The sequence below is a fragment of the Zalophus californianus genome, chromosome 11 (assembly GCF_009762305.2).
Source record: "Zalophus californianus isolate mZalCal1 chromosome 11, mZalCal1.pri.v2, whole genome shotgun sequence".
Lineage (NCBI taxonomy): Eukaryota > Metazoa > Chordata > Mammalia > Carnivora > Otariidae > Zalophus > Zalophus californianus.
This window is the reverse complement of record NC_045605.1, coordinates 24,175,768-24,195,287: the sequence shown is the minus strand read 5'-3', so window position 1 is coordinate 24,195,287 and position 19,520 is coordinate 24,175,768. Positions and strand designations below refer to the sequence as shown.

At 46.2% G+C, this 19,520-nt stretch overlaps 1 protein-coding gene across 4 annotated transcripts in view; it reads left to right on the top strand.

Annotated features, from left to right (window-relative positions):
• Positions 1-14,331, top strand: part of ETS1 (ETS proto-oncogene 1, transcription factor) — a 128,040-nt gene extending 113,709 nt beyond the window's left edge. For 3 of the 4 annotated variants that reach the window (XM_027579154.1, XM_027579158.2, XM_027579157.1), the window contains 2 exons: positions 9,459-9,577; positions 10,487-14,331. In XM_027579154.1, the coding sequence (XP_027434955.1) occupies positions 9,459-9,577; positions 10,487-10,702 (335 nt within the window). In that variant the 3' untranslated portion in view covers positions 10,703-14,331. The remainder of the gene's footprint in view (positions 1-9,458; positions 9,578-10,486) is intronic. The other variant, XM_027579155.2, reaches the window with a different exon arrangement.
• Positions 14,332-19,520: the final 5,189 nt, after the last annotated feature.

Sequence of the window (19,520 nt, the reverse complement as noted above, 5' to 3'; positions counted from 1 at the left end):
TGTTTGGGGTCTGCTAAGACGTAGATGGCAAGACATGGTTAGACTCGCAAGACATGTATTTGGGTGTGAGGGAGATCTGTAAAGGACAAAGGGGGAGATGGCTAGGGAAGGTGGGGGAGCCTTTCTACCATGCTGCAGGTCTGTCACCTGGAAAAGGAGAGAGGGAAGGAGGATCTGGATAGAGAAGAGCCTCCATCTGCAGCTCGGTTCTAAGAAAGGTTTGGCCAGGCTCCTGGGGGACCCTCAGGTCGGCGCTGCCCACTGGAGGAGCTCGCGTCCCCTCCTCCTGCAGCGGGAGGTCTCCATTGCCCCTTGTCATGGCTCCCGCCGCTCGGGTGACTGCCACACCGCACCTGACTGATGAATGTGCATTGTCAGATAGGCCAGCACGGTCGTTCTGTCTGGCTAGGTGCACAGCAGGGCTCACGACCCTGGTCCCGATGCTCTCCCTCAGTGGCCCGCCGTAGGCTTTGGCGCTCCATGCATATTGCTGACTGTAACAAAGCAAATGGCATTGTCTTCTGTGTGACTCACCTCTCCCTGAGAATCACAAGAGTGAAAGTTCTCCTAAAGTGAGTGAATGTGAAAGTTTGAACTTTGACGGGAGGCCGGGAGGCTCTTCGCTGGAGAGGTGCCCACAGGGCGCAGAGCTGAGGAGGTGTTTGACATTCAGAGCCGAGGTGGGTGCAGTTTCTTGTGCAGGCCCCTCAAGGCTAGGTTCTCGGTCCTTTCTTCTTTAAAAGCAAGGCGTAGGTAGGACACTCTCAGCTCTTCACACGATGGTGAAACAAAACGTGTTTCTTCGGTTGCCTCCTCGCTGTCATTCACGTTCTATTTGTCATCCAGCCCAATCTGGCTACCACGCCTTACATTCGGTGGGGGTGCTCAGAAATTGTTTTCTGGACGAAGGTTTGAAAACTTCAATGTCCCAATGACCACTTGGGATGTAGCTCACCTCCCCAAGACTTCTAACAGACTTTGCTAGTCATTTCTCTCATCCTTGATATGCAGGGGCAGCTATACTGTTAGGATAAAATAAATTCCACAGATTGCACTCAGCCCACAAACTACAGGCTTCAGACGCCTCAAGTTCATCTTTCTAATCCAAATCAGCGAACATACCTTTCTTTCTTCCTGTTCCCTCGATACATCATGGGGAGGCATTGTCTTTTGACATTTGCATTGGTTCAAAGAAGCATTTCTTTGGTTTCTAACAAAATTCTCACCCTGTACCCTCAAATCCAAACCTAACCCATTTCTGGTGACTTCTGAAAACAGTCAGTTACCTAGAAGACATCAGAAGGAAAAGCTCTATAAGAACCCACTTCCTGACTTGAGCTTTCCTAGCTTTCTATCCGAGTCTGTGTCTGAGTGGTAGGTTGAGCATGGTTAGACAACGTCCTTGGGTTTGGAGGGAAGAGGTGGCTGCATTTGAATATAGGCTGCCCCTTTAAGAGAAGACTCCTTTCTCCTTCCACCCCCACACAGGTGTACTTGAACACGTGCAGGTGCGAGGAGCCCAGGCGATAACAAGGGTCTTTCCTCCACACTCTAGAGCGTGTAACTGTTTTGTTCTCGGGGCCAAGACAGATGGGCTGGGGAGCCTCACTTATGTCTGTTCCAGGTGGGGCAGCCCGGCCGACCTGTGGCCTGCCACCTGAACTTGTGGCCCGGTCTGTCTTGGACATTGATTAGCCGGATAGGACTTTTCCGCTTTATCTTCAGTTCACGCTGTGGGATCCGTCTCTAGGCCCAAACTCTAGGCCCGACATTTATGGGCAATGCTGCTGAATTCCTGGGTCAGCCCTACATAATAATTAGGTGGAGTGTGCTTTGTGAGGAGCATAAATGATTAGGGAGGAAAGCACACTGGGGGAAAGAGGATCTAAGTCTGTCTGTGGCGAAGATTTCCCCAAACCGTAAATGTCTGTGATACTTTCACTTGCAAAGTAGTTTGCATCTGTTCTTTTTTGTGCGCACCTACTTTGAATCAGAGCAAGAACTGCACAGAGTTATCCCGAAGTTTAACAGATCCGCACTGGTTGTTCTCATGTATGGTATTTTTTTAAAAGGTCACATTTATACACTTTAGACTGCAACTTTATCCTTTTCGAAAGTTGCCATGTAAAAGGCCAGTTTAATTCTTGGAAGAATAATTGAATTTTATCTAGTGTTTTGCTGTGTTTAGTTTTTAAAAATTTCATCCTTTTTGCTTGTCTTTCTTTGAAAAGTCTGCTTTAAAAGTACATTTTCTGTTGCTTCATTATTCTGTTCAATCCCACTGTTGTATTTTAGATTGTTCCCAAAATGTTTGACACCATGGTTGCCTCTGTATATACATGTGTGTATATATATATATATTTAAATTTATTTTTATATATTTTTTAATAACAGGGACTCAGTTGACATCTCTATAAAGTAGGGAGGAGCAGGGATAACTATTTCCATTTTAGGGATGGGAAAATTAAAGCCCAGAGAGGTTATATTTGTTATGTAAGATCGAGCAGTGAATCAGGGAGGAGGTGGGTGCAAAGTGCTGGATGCTTGACCTCCCCACTTGGGGCATTCCTTGGGCATATATATTTTTTTAAATTTCTTAAGGTACTGTCTGCTCTCATCTCTCAGTTTTCCACTGCCTGACACGTTTGTTTGTTTTAAATTTTTTTGAAATTCTTTCTCCTTTCTTTTGGTCTAATGTGCCAGGGACACGGACTTGACATCAAAGGCTGGATTTACATGATTTGAGAGCTGTTTTCTGACTTGCTTCCATTGTTAGCTACTGGCTCATTCAGCAGCAAATAAATGCAAGTTCATGAAGTTATTGTCCCTTATGTTCATGGAGTGTGTTTTGCAAGCACCTGTCAGATAGTGTTCTTTGTAGTTGTACGTTGAATTATTAGAACCTATATCCCCACCTGCTGCCCTTGAGTTATTAGCCATTGATATAGGAATTTATTGATAGAACACGTGATTCATTGAACCAAGACATTGTTGGTTATGGAATGTACCATATTTAGATCGTGTTGGAGATGAGAGGAGATTGGGTTGGGGGGGGCAAAGGATGGGCATCACTCAGAAGTGGGGAGAAGGTACCTACAGACATAACCCCATGCCAAAATATCAAGCAGTCTCTGCCCTTCCATCTCTTTTAACAATCTTCTTAGTGCTTCAGTGGCCAAACCATCCAAGAGTTATTCATCCTCAGGCAGAAGATGTCTGTATCTTCAGGTTGGGTTTGGTCCAGAGGGCAAGAAATGGTCAGGAGCAGGAGGGCAAGACATTGTCAGGATGTTTGCTGCTAGTCAAATTCAACTTCATTTCATAAGGGCCTAGTGGACATAGGTTTGGCCATCTTTTGGTTTAGAAGGGGGTTGACAGGAAGGGTGTGATGCTTATTAGACTCCAGGGTCACCCCCGTACCAGCCGCAGTGGGCACCTTTACAGTGGCAGGAGAAGGAAGATAGATCTGTGAACAGATGGGTCATTTCAGGATTCGCGTGTTCTGTTTTTGCCATCATTGTTTGGCTGTGGGTAGAGACACCTGGGGGGAAGGGAGGGGCCAGTCAAGGCCCGTTCCTCTGGTTTAGGACCACCTGCCAGATGTGTGCTCTTAAGGCAGAGTCTGCCCTGTTGCAAGGGTGACCAACCATGAGAGTTTCATAGGTTAAAATAAATGTGGTGTCTTGCCCACACTGAGGTATTTGATTTGACTTTTAGAGTCAAGTTGAAGAGATTAACTTCTCAAAGTAGCAAATGAATCCCCAAAGGACAGGCCATGTGGGCGTTTCTATTTTGGGGAACATGTTGATCCAACAGCCTGGGAGTCACTCATGTTGATTAGTCCCAGATAGGGTTTAATAGAGAGAAGCAGCTGGGGTAGGCTTTCCGATCCTGACACCTTCCTGCAGGGGACCAGTGTTCAACAGCATGAGCCAGAAAATGTTTATTGAGCGCTTGTCCGAAACCCCACACCTGCCGAGAAAAGAAGGGTCACTAAGATGCGGTCCGTGCGCACAGGGAACGCACAGCTCCTTCAACAGCAAGGCGCTTTTTGATTGTTGGTATTTGTTGGTGAGGCACCATCTCGCTTTGCATTGCACCAGTGGAAAAAACACCATCTCTGCCCTGAGAGCGTATATCCTCGTGACGAGAGGGAGATGGGCTCAGAGCAGACAGACCATCAGGCTTGGTCTCGGTATAAGCAAACCCATAATAGAAGGCTACCCGAGAGCATGACTGCCCCGTGCGGACCTCTGTCTGCATGGAAATCAGCTACCCTCTGTTAGCCTCATGCTGGGGCACAGATGACGGGGTGAGGACTTGCAGTTGAAAGGAAAAGGAAAAACTGCAGTCCAGCCCTGCTCCCTGTTCACCAGCAGTGAGTCCGTGGCCATGGACTAGAAAATGAGAAGATACTGACAGATTGCCAAGTGAAAAGGATGATTCCCAGGAGAATTTTACTAAGATTTTGTCCTTGCCCATTGCTGTATATTGAACTTGTTCACTTAGACTCCAGAGTAAGGGAGCACTGCCAGCCACACCAGCAAAACAACACGGGATTTTTCAGAACCAGCTCTCATCCGGATAGATTGGTGGGCCTTCCAGTTCTTAGACAAGGAGAAGGGGCTTGAAACATCACCCGGATGAGTAGGAATTTACTTGAAGCTTTGTCTTAAAAAAAAAAAAAGACTGACACCTTGGATCTCAAGTGCCTTGAGGGTCCCCCACCTGATACTTCTGCTTCTAAGGTTCTGTCATGTTCTTCAAATCAGGACTGTCAGTGTTGTACTAAGAACCCTTCTCTTACCCAGAAGCTGAGAAGAACAAAGCAGTCAGAGGAAATCCCCCCGCTGTAGCCAGCGAGGGAGTTGGAGGGAGCAGTCAGCAGGGGTGTGCAGGCCCAGCCCGAGTGTGTGTGGGGGGGTGGGGGGGTGCCCTCCCTCCTTCACTTCTTTGGAGAGAGACTCCCTTCTAACAGGGACCCCTCTGTTGTTGTGGCTGAGAGTTTCTACTTGAGAAGCATAGTTTCCCAGTGATGCCACCGGATTCCTGATGTGTGACACCCCAGGGCAGCATGGTGAAGGACGCCGTTGACTGCCTTGGGGCCCCCAGACAGGGACACCATTGTGAGTCACATCGAGTGTGTGAACTCCCCCTTCCCATGACTGGCACTATTCTTAGTACCATTCTCTGCTCCCTGGGACAAAGGTCCCTGGGAGCACCGTCCAGTTGGGTGGGTGGATGGGGCTGGGCCCAGGGTGAGAGGAGATACAGGGAGAATGAGGAAGAGGCTTTACAATTTGAGGATATGTTGGAGCGAGGGTGAGGGCTGGAGGAGCCCTGCAGCCCTGGGGATTTGGGCAGCACTACACTAAGCAATCCAGAATGTCCTCTGGGAGAGTCTGTAACCGGGAGTGCTAACCTCATTTCCGGGTTTCAGCAAGTCTGGGATATAAGAAGTTCCCATGGGCCTAGATGTGGATGTGACTGGTGGGGTCGCCAGTGTGCATTACAATCCTGAGCTACCTCCCAGCCGGGTGCTTCCATCAGGGGGCCCTGATATCCCTTCCCAGACCTGCAGTGAGCCTGACCCCGGTTGTGGAAGCAAGCTCCTGTGTAGGACTGTCCACGAGTCCAGCCAGGGAATGGACCTACCCTGGACCCAGAACGCTTACCCAGACCAGGCATTTCCAGCTGGGAGAATACTTCACGTCCTTCCTATTTACAGCTCCCTGCCACCAAAAGGGTGGTTTAGGAGTCAGCCAAAAGGAGGAATCTTTGGGCGAGGGGTGGGGGGGAGTGCGGGGTGGATCTCATGGATGCCTTTCATTTGGTACCACATACGTGCTTTCTGAAGGGTGAACAGCCACTTGAGGAATCCCATGGCAGGAGTGCTGTGTGTGCCTTTCAGCACTAGGTGGGCTTACAGGATCTTTCTTCCAGAATCAGGGGAAAGGAGACTTGAGCTGACATCACCCTATTTTGACTTTCTTGTTGTAGAGCTTACCAGAGACATTTCTCCCCAGTCAAGTTCCTATGCTTTTGTTAGGCATCTGATTTTCCTATTTATGCTCCCTCTTACCTTTGGTGTAAATAGGAATTAGTAAAAAGAACTTTGAGAAGACTTCACCCATGACCTGGGCTCCTAGTTCCCAAATTTCACAGTGTTATGTTCCTTATGAACAGAGGAAAATTCACGATGAGACAAAAAACCAAACCCCCAGACAAGGATTTACCGTGCTCACCCTCCCCCCTGCAGCCCCGCCCTAGAGGCTGCTGGGGATCCCATGCACGCAGAGCTGGGGCTGGAGCAGGCAGATGGAGCTTGCACCTCTGACATTCCGGTTCGGGAAATGGCCCTGGGCAGGAGAAACAGCAGGAATAATTCTGTCTGACATCCCTGCGTCTTTGAGCTGGTTCCAGCGACAAGACTTAAACTCCCCTTTTGCACTTTCTGGCTGCCCCATCCCAAGGGCAAGGGACTGGGGTGTGTTCCTGGGCCTCTCTCTTTGGGACTTGGAACGCGCTTGCTGCTCCCTGCCAGTGACTAGGACTTGCCTGGGTAGAAGGAGCCCGATATGTCCTTCCGTCCCCTTCCTTCAGCTTGTGGGACTAGCCCTCCACTCCCCAAAAGGATGTGAGGATGAGTAGTGGGGATGAGGTTTGCAGGTAAATAGTGGGAGGGAGAAGCAGTGAAGTAACGTTAGCCTAGCAGCTGCCAGGTGGGGACTCACTCATGGGGCTGGACGTGTCACCTGTGGAGGTGAACACCAAGGTCCCCAGTGGCCGGATGGTCAGGAGAACCACTGGCCAGCCCAGCCCAGTGTCCTGTGTCTGCTGTGAGAGGTAAGGGAGAGATGGGTTGTTGTTGTTTTTTTTCGAAAAAGCTTTGTCCTTTTATCCCATGGCTCACTTCAACCAGGCAGGCTGCTCAGATGCCCGCCTCTGGGTTGGTCTTGTCTAAGGACAAAACGGTGCCAAGGTGAAGGACTTGGAGGTGAGATCGCCTGGGTTCCATTCACGGCCATTTTACTTCTGAATGGCCTTAGACGAGGCCAATGGCCAAGCGACACAGGATCTCAGTGTTCTCTCTTGTAAAAGTGGTAAAAGCAAATATGATAATCCTAGTATCTACTCCCTGGAGTAGGAATAAATGTACGGAATGAAGGGGATGAACATAAAGCATCACATCATGCACAGCGTCCACTGCATAGTGAGTGCGCCCCAAGTCCTCGCTCTTGTTCGCATTTTTCTTCATCTGGCGTCTTACAGTGAGTCCTCTCTGTGTTATGTCTTCCATCTGTGGGCTTGGCCGGGGAAATGACTGCAGACTCCGGGGCTCATTCACCTAGTTTCTGAGTAGTTGACCTTTCCTTGTTACATCTCTTCCAAAAAGTATGAAGACAATGATGTCCTGTTGGGTGTGTAGTCACTTTGTGCCGCTTCCAGAAGCCTTCCTCTTCGCAAGGTGCTTTCAGCCGCTGTTGCTGAATTTCTTGGCTGCCAGAAATTCCATAGCCTTTCTTACTAGAGACACATGGACTGATGCCTGCCCATCCAGAATGGCTTCTCCACGGATTCCTCCCATAATGTCACTATTCGTCCCGTGAACCCAGGCAGGCAGTAGCTGCTGGTAACTTTAACTCCACTCCCAGGAAACCTGCAGATGTGTCGGAGTGGTATGCGAAGTGGTGATTTCACGGGCCAGGGGCAGGGGTGCGGCGACAGAGGAGGGTAAGGCTTTCCTGGGGTAGCATTCTGGGCTGTTTCTTTGAATGCTCAGTTATTTTGTAGAGTCCACTGAATCATCTTATTCTAGTATACGTGTAAGGCGTTTCTTACAGGATGGTTTTAGAGAGCTCAAGGTGCATTCCTAGAAGGATGAAGTAGAGCTATTTCATCTTCCACATTGAGCTTGGCCTGGGCTGGAAAGGACGCTGGGATTTGCTGGGGGATGCTTCCTTTGGCTGCCCAGTGAATACCCACGTCAGCCGTTGTTGTCCTGGTGCCTGGAGTCTGAAGGCCTGTGCGCTAGACCCAGCACCAATCACATTCTCACTGCACCCTGGAGTGAAGTCACATCCACTTTTCTGAGCATTTTTCTCTTTCTTTCTTAACAGGATAGAAACAGTAAGACCAGTTGTGCCTTGCCTATAGAGAGGGCCAGGGAGTGGATTTTAGGAGTTAGCAGAATGATGCATGTGAACATACCTTGTAGACGTATAAGGTATAACAAGAGATGACCCCTCTAGATCATAAGGAACATTTCTTTTTTTAGATTAAAAAAGCTTGTTGCTTGTTTCCTATTGAATCTCACTTTACTTTGGATCAGACAGATCTGAAGCTCAGGTTAAGGATTCGAGCCTTAGAAAGTCAAGTTTTCCTTGATGAGTTGGAGTGTTCCTGGCTTCCTTCATCTTCCCTCCTCTGTCCAGATGGCTTCTAAGATGATGCTGTCAGTGTAGACCAATAGCAAGCACCACCGACAGTTGAACCCATATTTGTTTCTCTGGCTACACCCGTGAACGAGATAGCAGTCACTGGCAACATTGTCATATCTGAGTAGAAATTTATCTTAAAAGGAAATCTATTAGCATAAATCCTTTAGCATAAGATAAATGGACTATCAGAGTATGTCTGGCTTTCCAGAACTAAGACCTTTGGCAGTGTTGATGGCTAAGACAAGAAAAGTGTGTGTGTGTGTGTGTGTGTGTGTGTGTGTGTGTGTGTGTAAGTTAGAATATACGGACCCATGAAGAATTTCTGAGACAGTCCTCACCTGACCTCTGAGGATTTCGTGGGTGGCAGGTTAATCCCTTATAGAGTGATGATGTTCTCCTTTCTTAGTTTGGGTGCCTGTGGTAAGCGGCCTGGGGGGACGGGATGGTGGTGGAGAGTTTTATGACCTTATGACCAAAAGAATGTCTCACTTCTCTGTCCTTGTTAGATGACCCCAGGATAGCGATCCTTGTCACTTACAAATCAGGCGCCAAAGGCTCTCTGATATCGAGAAGCGCTTATGAGCTTTGACTTCAGATAGGAAGTGGCAAAGATATTCCTTAATCTTTCTTGCTAATTAAGGCAAAAATAATGACTTAGTTCTTGAAGGCACCAAAGATTATGCTGCCTTAGACTGTCTCAGAGGATAGATCCAGTAATTTTCTTTCTAGAGTTTTCATGGCAATAAAAATGGACTGACCTTCAAGTCAATCAAAATAATATTGATAAGATAATGGTATATTGTAAGTGCTTTTTCGAGGAGGGGGTAGGAAGTTTTTCACCTTTCAGTCCTTTTGAACTCATAGCACCTCCTCCAACATTTGTGCTATGTGCCGCCTTCATCCTCTTGGGCCTGGGTGGACTAGGGAGCAGGCAGGAGGAATGCTGTGTATAATGGGATTCATTGCTGGCGGTGCTGAGCATCTGGTGTAATGATTCACAATGGCTTGTGTTTCCAGGCAGTGGACCAATCCAGCTGTGGCAGTTTCTTCTGGAATTACTCACTGATAAGTCCTGTCAGTCTTTTATCAGCTGGACAGGAGATGGCTGGGAGTTCAAGCTTTCTGACCCAGATGAGGTAAGAAGGGAGTGACTTGCGAGCGTCGTGTGGAAGGGGGATGAGAGTGAACTCTGGAAAGTGGTTATGTGGGCCGGGATGACATTTCCTGGGATTCCAGCCCCACCTCTGCCCCTTGGTACTTGTATGATCTCGAACCAGTTACGTAGCCTGTCTGAGGCTGAGTTGCATCCTTTGGACAATAGAGGAAATATCTACATTGCCCATTTGTTTTCCAAGATTCACGGATATGATACACGAGAAATGCCTGGCACATAGTGGGCCCTTCGTCAATATGGGTTGCCTTTTCTGGAAGGGGTTGGACAATTCAAGAGATCCTGGAAGATCAGTATAATCTGTTCCCTAATGTCTTGTTTTACTCAACAAATGCATGTTGACGGTTGCTCTGTGGCATGCCCAACTCTGAGCATGACAGACTTGAAAACATTGAACAAGAGAGACAACATCTCTGGTCTGGCAGATGCGACAAGATAGTGCATCCCAGTACAGAAAAAATGCTTCCCTTTGAGGAAACGCAGGCATGATCGGCCCCACTCCCTCACACTAAATTTCACGCTTTCAAAGCGAGATTAGGCTACCAACAACATAAGGAGAGAGGAGCCTATAGTGTTGCATGTCTTTTTTTTCCCCCCAATTCTTTAATGCTTTCCAGTATTTTAACTGTATTACACAGAAACACAGGGTCAATGTATTTTCATTAATTTAAAGAATCTTGCCCATCTCTTGAAGATGGGAATTCAGAATGGGTGGGTGAGAAGAAGATCTTCCATGTACGTGACTCTTTAGCCATCTTCCTTAGATATCATGGGTCACCATGAATGGATATAGGGGCATATCAGTGTGTCTACTTGGGTTATCTTCTAGGTGTTTACCCCGTCTCTTTTTCACTTTTTATTCTTTTAATTTCAGGTGGCCAGGAGATGGGGAAAAAGGAAAAACAAGCCTAAGATGAATTATGAGAAACTGAGCCGTGGCCTACGCTACTATTATGACAAAAACATCATCCACAAGACAGCTGGTAAACGCTACGTGTATCGCTTTGTGTGTGACCTGCAGAGCCTCCTGGGCTACACGCCCGAGGAACTCCATGCCATGCTGGACGTCAAACCTGACGCTGATGAGTGATGGACACCAAAAGGGTCGGGGAAAACTCTGCTGAGACATTTCAAAGAACAACCACGTCGGTCGGACTCTTAATTTTTAATCGTTATTCTATTTTTAATTTTTCAGAACTCATTTTTTACATTCAGGGGTGGGAGCTAAGTGAGCTGCAGCTATAGTCAGTTGTGCGCAGTTGGAAAAAGAGAGCCAGGACTTGTGGGGTGGGTGGGACGAGAAATTCTTGAGCAAATTTTCAGGGGAGAGAGAGAGAGAGAGAGAGAGAGAGAGAGAGAGAGAGAGAGAAGGGTCTTCTTAGAAGCTTGAAGAATCTGGCTTAAGGGAGGAGGAGACTAACGTGTCCCATTATTTTTTTTAAATCGTCCATGAAAAAAATGTGTCTTGAGTTATGGACCTATTAGCAAAAGAGATTGACACATCAGGAGTCATGAGACCCATGAAAAGGCAATTGATTTGCTTTTGTTTTTAGGTCTGGGAGGGCAAAAAAGAGGGAGGTGGGATAAAACATTTGTTTGGGGGATGCACTAAAAACCAAGGACTATTTACTTTTTACTCAACTTTTGAAACAAAGATGGACTTCAGTGGGGAGGGGCCCAAACTGTTTTTGTGTTAAAATTTATTTTATTAAATTTTGTGCCAGTATTTTTTTTTTTTTCTTAAAAATCGTCTTAAGCTCTAAGGTGGTCTCAGTATTGCGGTATCATGCAAGTTTGTTTTTATTTGCCGGCTGAGGATTCTGTCACAGTGCAAGGAAACTGTTTATATAGACCCCACTGGAAATGCAAAGTGCTGTCACTGAGATCGGGGATCCCAAATTCATGTGACTTCTATATGAAGGAAAAGAAAATCATGCTGATTTGGGTACACGGGACCTGTGCATGTGAATTTCATCTGTGTTTTAAAAAATGATCACGCCCCTCTGCTTACTTGTCATTAGTGGATTCTTGGGGTTTGGACTTAACGTTGAACTAAGAAGCATTAAGTCTTTGAACTGAATGTATTTTGCAGCCCTGGTTTTGGACCACAGTCAATGTAGGAGCACTGTTGAAGTCATAGAAAAGAGATCGAAGGAGGAGGACTGACTTGGTTCTTTATTGGTTCTATACCTGTAACATATATGACTTGGAATAAAAGCTGTGTGCATGGGCATTACCCCTCCGGTCTTAGGAAGTAAGTCCTGAATGCATGTCATTCCAAACCAACACTCTACTCTTTCTCCTTTATGTGTCATTGTCCCAGCATCTCATGTTTATTCCTTCCCCCCACCCTGTTACCCAGTAGAGAGAAAGGCAGTCATGACATGAGGTGAAGAGTATCAGACAAAGCCATTTCGAAGTCCTGGGTTTTAGGAACAATGGGAATTAAGGTTGGATAGAAGCAAAATGTGGCTTGGCTGTCTTTGGGAGGAGAAGTGCAAGGCTTTCCTTTGAAGGGTTTAAGCTAGTGGAGTCAGGTGGGGCCGTGTATGCAGAGTGAAGAGTGCAGACACTATTCGGCCCGTGCTTGGATCAGCTGTTACCTTGGCACAGGGTAAGTGAAGGTTAATTGCAGAAGGGAAGAATGACTTGAAGGCAAAGGAACAAGAAAAGGAGCTTGAGAAAACGAGGTGGTCGTGAGATTCGAGTAGATTTCTAGTTCCTCCAAAGTTCAACGACAAGCTCAATTGACTGGGGCATTGTTGAAGGGTGGTCTTCAAAGGTTTGGATCTTTTTCCAGGGTGGGGAGGGCGGGAAGCAACATCTAACCCATGAGGAGAAGTGCCTAAAACACTTGAACCCCACCTCCCCCACATAGATGCCTGATCAAGAATGGTGATGACAGAGGGACAGCTCTCCCTGACTTCCGTGGGAGAGGCGGAGAGACATTTAAGGTGGGCTTCTCAGGGCGAGCCCTTCTTGGGCTCCGGCTGAGAGACTGGAAGTACTTAACTACCTGCTAGCGTATCTTCAAGAAAGTGGATCGTTTACTCCCAGGTCCTCTTGCAGACCCTGAATTATCAGGAACTTAGCTCTGTGATTCATGAGTTTCCTCATACTGATAAATTGGAGTGTCCACTTGGAAAGCAAAGGCAGAGTTGGCCCAGCTGTGTATTCTCATCTTCTTCCGGATGCAGGTGCCTTAACGAAGCTCTCGAAATATTTTAGGAGCTGCTCAGGGAGTGTTAGGCGGAACTGTTGGATTCCATTGTTTTCTCTTAGATTATGTGATCTTTGTTGGGCACTGGCAAAGGTGAGCGTATGTGCGGGTGCGTGCGCACGCGTGTGTGGGTGCGTGTGTGCGTGTGTGTGTGTGTGTGTGTGTGTGTGTGTGTGCAGACGTGCAGAACTGCCGCTAAAATAATACCTGGGTTTTCCAGTTAAGTCTTTCCACATTTCAGCAACGGGCAAGAGTAGAACCAAGGCAGGGCATCGGTCATTGCTTGCTATTCGCAACCAGGCCTAACATGACTTTCTCAGTGCATCCACCTTTCCTCTTGCATTTCTGCTGGAAACTCCCCTTGTGTGAGCGTGTCTAAGTCCTGCAAGAACTCCGTAGCAGATAAGAGATAAGAAAGTGCCTCCTCCTACTCCTCAGCCCGCTTGTTTGCTAAGATGCCTTGCTCTCTAGGTCCACCGTTTTCAGTATTTGTAGATAGTGCGCTAGTGAAGACAGCTTTGTCCATCTGGCCAGATGCTTTTTCTCCTTCTGTCCAGAGGCCAGAGACCATCCCAGGAAGAGTGGTGGGTGGTTTATACACTGGAAATGTAGCAGAATTGTTGCATTTATGCTTTTTAAAAACACATGTTAACTTCAGAGGAAGGATGGGCAAATCTGGTTGAGCTGACGAAACCCTTATTTTCCTGGAGATGCCTTAGCCCATGTTGGTTTTGGCTGTCGGGTTCGGGGTCACTTTTGTTTCCTTCTCCAAGCAGGGGAGGGACTTCCCTACACAGAGCCCTGATTTTGTGGCTTTGGGGATTGGAAGTAGCATTCAAAGATCAGATGTGCTTTTCCTCACTTTGGAGACGAACACTCTGGGTTTTAGAGCATTAACCTGCCTAATCTTCATGGTGAAAATCACCCCTTCTCTGTTCTAGTCATGCTGTGCATGCTGCTTTCTGTTGGGGTCTATGTAAATGCGTTGAACTCATATCTACATTCCAAAGAAGTTTCGAGGAACCATAAATATATGTATACATATACATATATAAAGTATATATATTAAAATGAAATTATCTCTATCAGGAATACTGCCTCAGTTACTGAACTTTTTTTAAGAATACTTTTTTTTTTTAAGCTGAGAAGTCTAGGGGTGAAAAAGATGTTATATTGTGTTTGACTATTTTCCAACTTGTATTTTCATATAATTTATATTTTTTAAAAGCTGAAAATTTAAAAGCAAGATGAAAAAAGGAAAAGCAGGTGCTTTTTAAAAATCAGAACTGAGGTAGCTTAGAGATGTAGCGATGTAAGTGTCTATGTGTTTTTTTTTTTAAATGCAAAAAAAAATTTCTTATGGGGGAGTTTTTTGTTTGTTTATTTTAGTAGCTGATGCTGGCACATCATTTTGCTGGAGAGTTTTTTATATACTGTAGCCTGATTTCATATTGTATTTTAAACTGTGTGAGATTAAAAACAAAGAAATTCATTCATAACAATGTGGGTTTGGCTCGATTCTTTCCTGTCTGGTGCACGTGTGAAAAAGCAGGACAGACTCTCCAACCAGAGACAAGCTGAGGAAGAAATATAGTTCAATCTTGCTGATCTCACGATCTCAAGACCAGCTCAGATAAAGATTTCCTACTAAACCTGTAAAGAGAACACAGGGAAGTATAATGCAATGCCCCGATTATTGAATAAATGGTGTCATCCTTTGTGGAATGTTCCTGGCCTCGTCACACCGTGTTTTGCTCATGTCTGAAGGAACGAAGAGCCACGTGAAGCATCAGTTTTTAATGACTCAACAGATAAACATTTGATTTTAACTGGGTAAAGTTCCTGATATTAACACAGAAATTTGAACAGCTTAGCTGATGCTTTGGACACGAACAGTATTCTGGTTTCTTCTTCTGATACTGATTTTGCTCTGTGCACATTTGGACCCCTCACCTTCATCTTCTTGGCCCCAACTCTTTCACTGGGGGCTGAAAAGGGGGAATGATAATATCTGTCTGAACCCCCAGAAGCCCGTGTCGTAAATAAAATCATATTTATAAGTGCCTTTGGGGAGGAGTGCTTAGGAACACATCCTGCATGGTACTTTTCTCTTGTTGTTGAAACTGTAGAAGGTGGATGTTTTTAATTAACACCAGCATTTGCAACATGAATCCCCGACTCACAGCTGGAAAGAGAATTTTTGCTGAATTGTTCACAAAGACAGCTCTGTTTTTGGAAAATCTGTTTCTCCCGGCTCGGAGCTTGAGGTTTGCTGAGTGCACGTTGAACACCGACTGTGTGGTCTAGTGGTTATAGAGCTGGACTGGCCGCGAGGGGGGGCTCGGGGTCCTACACCTCAGTCAAGCCACCACCACTCACTGGGAGACTTTGGGAAGTTGGCTTCAAGTCCTTATATTTTTTAGTCTTCAGCTGCAAGCCCCAAGCAAAGCCACAACTCCTGAGCCAACCTGAGGCCACATCTGAGCTCTCTCCCACTGAATAAACAGTGCACAGAGAATAGGTTTCTGCCTCAGTCAAGAATTTGGTCAAAGAGCTTAGCTTCGGTGCCAAGTTGCTGTTCTCTCCCAAAGTATCTGATTTAATGCTGACCAGGTTAAAAGAGACAAGATATGCTTGACTGAAATAAGCTTAGACCTCTGTTTCTCCAACTAGGAGCTAGAGTTGAGGGGAAGTGATTTCTCTTAATGATATTACCGAGGCCACCATATTGCAACTGGGCCAAGACCATTTCTTCTAAAACAACTGCAGGATTTGGGGGTATAGGGTAGGGTGAGGATAAAAAGAGATGCAATGAAAAGGGGACTCATTCAGAAGTGGGTCACCAAAAATCTAGATTTGACAGGCTTTCAGGAAGTTATGGGATAAAGTAATAGACCAAGGGTAATCTGGCTCACCACTGCTACAGCTTTGGAGCAAACTATAACACTCATGCCACACAAACAAATAAATAAACAACCCCCAAAACAACAGCAACAGAGCTTCCTGTATAATGAGGTATAACTATTTTAATCTAAAAAGGAAGAAGACTGTGATTTGTGCTTTGGGTAAAACGAGGCAGGCAATGTAGATAAGATGTTACATGTGGGCAGACTGTGGGCTGATCGTGTGCCTTAAAGATGTTCAGTTCAGCCTTCACAGCGTTGGGACTCATGTATCCAGTAGGGTCATGGGAGGTCTTTGAATACCAGTGTTCTTTTATAGCAAGCACCCACGGTCGACACTGAGTGTGAGGTGCCCCTCAAAGTGAACATGAGTCTCCTGTCTCCAGGAGGTCAGCCCCACACATTTATACTCCTGCCTGGTCCCTGTAGAATTTGACTTTGTGACCCTTATGATGATATCTATCTATTCACATTCCATGTTTACTTGGCAGGAAGCTCATTTTATTCTAGAACCTACTGTGGAAGGGAGTACAAAAGGTCATCATGTTCATCAGCACTATCTGGCTTCTGAGCCCTTGTTCTTTCCATTAGGCTATGTTGCCACCCAGCAGCTCCAGAAGGTCTCTTTTGATGATGTTGGCTAATGGCCCCCGTCCACGGGAGCCACAGCCCCAGTTATTAGGAGATACACTTCATACATCAAACACGGGACAAGGACGTCTTCTTTCTATAAGGAAGCATTTCCGCTTCCACAACCCTTCCTCTGTCTTTCCCCAGTGGTGGCTCCAGGAAAGTGGTATGTAATGCAAGTTCAGTTGTACAGAGGCCTTTCTCTGGTTCAGATACAGGGATACTTGACCTGGGTAGCTGGCTCTGCCATTTTTTGGGTAAACAGACTCAGCATGCTGCTGGTTGTTTACTGCTCTTGAGGACCCCTCCATGCTTTGAGGATCCTCACCTAAGAACAACAGATGACAGAAGAGAAAAGTACTTTCTTGGCACTGCTGGCAAGGAGGCAGAGATTTGGGGATGCTGATAAAAGCAGGTGTTGATCAATAGGTGAAAATTAGAAAAGGCTTGAAATTGAGGTAAGAAACCCTTAATAAGAATTTCAAACTGCACATCAGGGATTCAGGTGGCTCTGCCTCTGCCCCTTGGCCACTGCCATTTCCTGTTTTACTCAGTGTTCCGATCCCTTTTCCCTTTTCCATTTTCCTGGAAAATATTTCTATCCTGAGAAAGGTTCATTCAATTGCCTGGTCTATCTCAGTGTGCTGACGTCCAAAGTAATGAGAGTGACGCTCATCTGCCCATGGCAACGCAAGAGAATCAACAATGACCACCAGGTCTCATGACATGTGCGATCCCCAAAGCCCTTGTGAGTTCACAGTCCTGTCCCTAATCTCTCTGCCCGGCCACTCTGGCTCCAGTGCTCTCTCAGCCACAGCATTTTCACAGAGCTTTGATGTCGGGTTAGCTCTGCTTACTCCATGGGGTGCTGTGGGGAGGAACGCGGAAGTTTCCAGCAGCCACTTGTGGGAATTACAGGAGGTCAAGAGAGAGCCACTATCTTCTTCTCCCTGCCCATTCCACACTGACCCTGGGCAGTAGCAGGTTATTTTTAAGGCAAATCCCGAAATTTCAGCTGTGTCCCTTCTTCTCCCCTTTCGAGGGCTGTCCCCCAGATGTGCCTGGAAACAGTGACTCAAAGAGGTGGCAACAGTCTTCACACGGCTGGAAAGTTTGATGACGACTTTGGGCTTTGATCTGGGATCTGGCTTTTTGAGGCAAGAATATTCCAAATGGGAGAAGGAGAGATGAGATTGGGAAATTCGAAAGGGCTTTGAGAATGGTGTAGTGTTCGTATGAATGGGTCCTTGCTCCTACAGATCTCAGGGGAATGCAAGTTCAGAACCTCAAGGGTGATTGAACTGGGGAATCTTCTCTGCTAATCTACTTCTCAGACAGACCAATTTTGTCCCATTTGTTCTGGTTTCCATGGGATTAAGAAAATTTACAATCAGAGTGCAGCCAAGGCACCTTTTGTCTGAGATGTTTACATATTAGGGGAAAGGTAAGAATGATGGTAAAGACAATGACCATTGTTTGGAGGGTAAATAGACATTTCATTCAGGTATGTTTTCTCTGTGGTCAAGTTTTCATGATGATAGCACAGAGCTGTGTACTTGAACCCAAGGGGATTTAAAGTATTTTCTTCACTGACTGAATTCAGACCACTGGGGTAGGGAACGGACTCACCTGTGCTTAGGCTTCTTGCTCGGGAGCAGGTAGGGGAACCAGGTGGGGCATGTAAGCTGTTCTGGGCACCAGTGTGTGCAGCCTGCTTGAAATCCTAGAGCAGAAATCCCACAAATTCCAAATTGTCTTCTCGGCCACCACAAGTAACAACCACAAACCTGAAACCCAGCCAACAAAGACTGAATTAAAACAAGGGTGACCACAAAGACTTGTGTACCTGGGACAGTCCCGGGGTAAACCCATTGTCCTGGAATAATTATTCATAGCAATTCCTTCCACTTCCATGATACTTTACATGGTCTCCTCATAAAACTCATGAATGGCCTAGCAGCTGATGAGTGAAAGAGCAAACACCAGAATTCGAAATTCTACATTTTCAAGTTAAAAGGGACCTGAAAGATTATCTAGTCCAGCCTTTTCAATGAGGCATGCATGAACCCAAGGCCAAAAGACTTGCCCAAAGTCACCTGATTAGTGACAGAAATAGACTTTCTACTAGAACAGTAGATCTAGACAGATCTGTCTATTCTAGACAGACTTCCTACTAGAAAGTAGATCTGATTCTCCCTGTGTGCTCCCAGCCCTCTCCTTTCTCTACTGTATTGGATCTCATCCAATTTCCAGGCAACACATCTTAGTTTAAAGTTGATCCTAGTAGATTCAGAATTGATCATGACAATTCTTTCTATGAGTTCTGGTGGATTCCAACAATCAGCTAGGTGCTCATGTTCAGGTTGGGAATGGGAGATCCTTGGGTGGTGGAAGGTCTTAACATCTGGTTTTCAGAAACTGAACATGCGGGAGGTATGAGACTGCCGTCTATGAGACTATAGGATGTCAGGGCTGGAAGGTACCCTATGTGATGATACTACTCAACAAATTTATTCAGGTAGCAAACACTCATCGAATACCTGCTCTGTGGTTGGCACTGGACTGAGTATTAGGGAACCATAAGGAAAAGGTAGGCACAACTTTTACCATGATTCTGCTTTTAGTAAATGAAGACTATATAGGCAAGTAAAGAGAGAATGACTGTCCAGTGCAATAACGTTATGATTTGATATCTAGGAGAAGCACCCAGCCTGGAAGAATTTATGCCCTAAAGGTGAATAGTGGTCAGCCAAGCGGAAAGAGAAGGAGGCTCAGGTTGAGGCCTAGATGTGAGAAAGTTCGTGGACTGCTAGAGAAACTGGAAGTCCTTTTGCAGAACCAGAGCACAGGGTGAAATGGAGTATGGTGAGTGGTGAAGAGATGATGAGGAAACTCTTGTCCCATGCAAAGGGTAAGGCAGAGGTCGGAGGACCTTCCTGCAGGCCAAGTCACATGATCCGATCTGGTCTTAGAAAAATCATTCTATTTGTAAAGCAGAGAATGCATCAGAGGGCCCAAGGATGGAGGGACTGGTTGGAAAATGGCTTCATTTGTCCAGAAAAGAAGCCTCCAAGAGAATTAGCAGTGAGCAGAGCAGATAGGTACTCGGGAGATTGAATGGTTAGGACTTGGTGATTGGTTGGTGTGGATGGGTG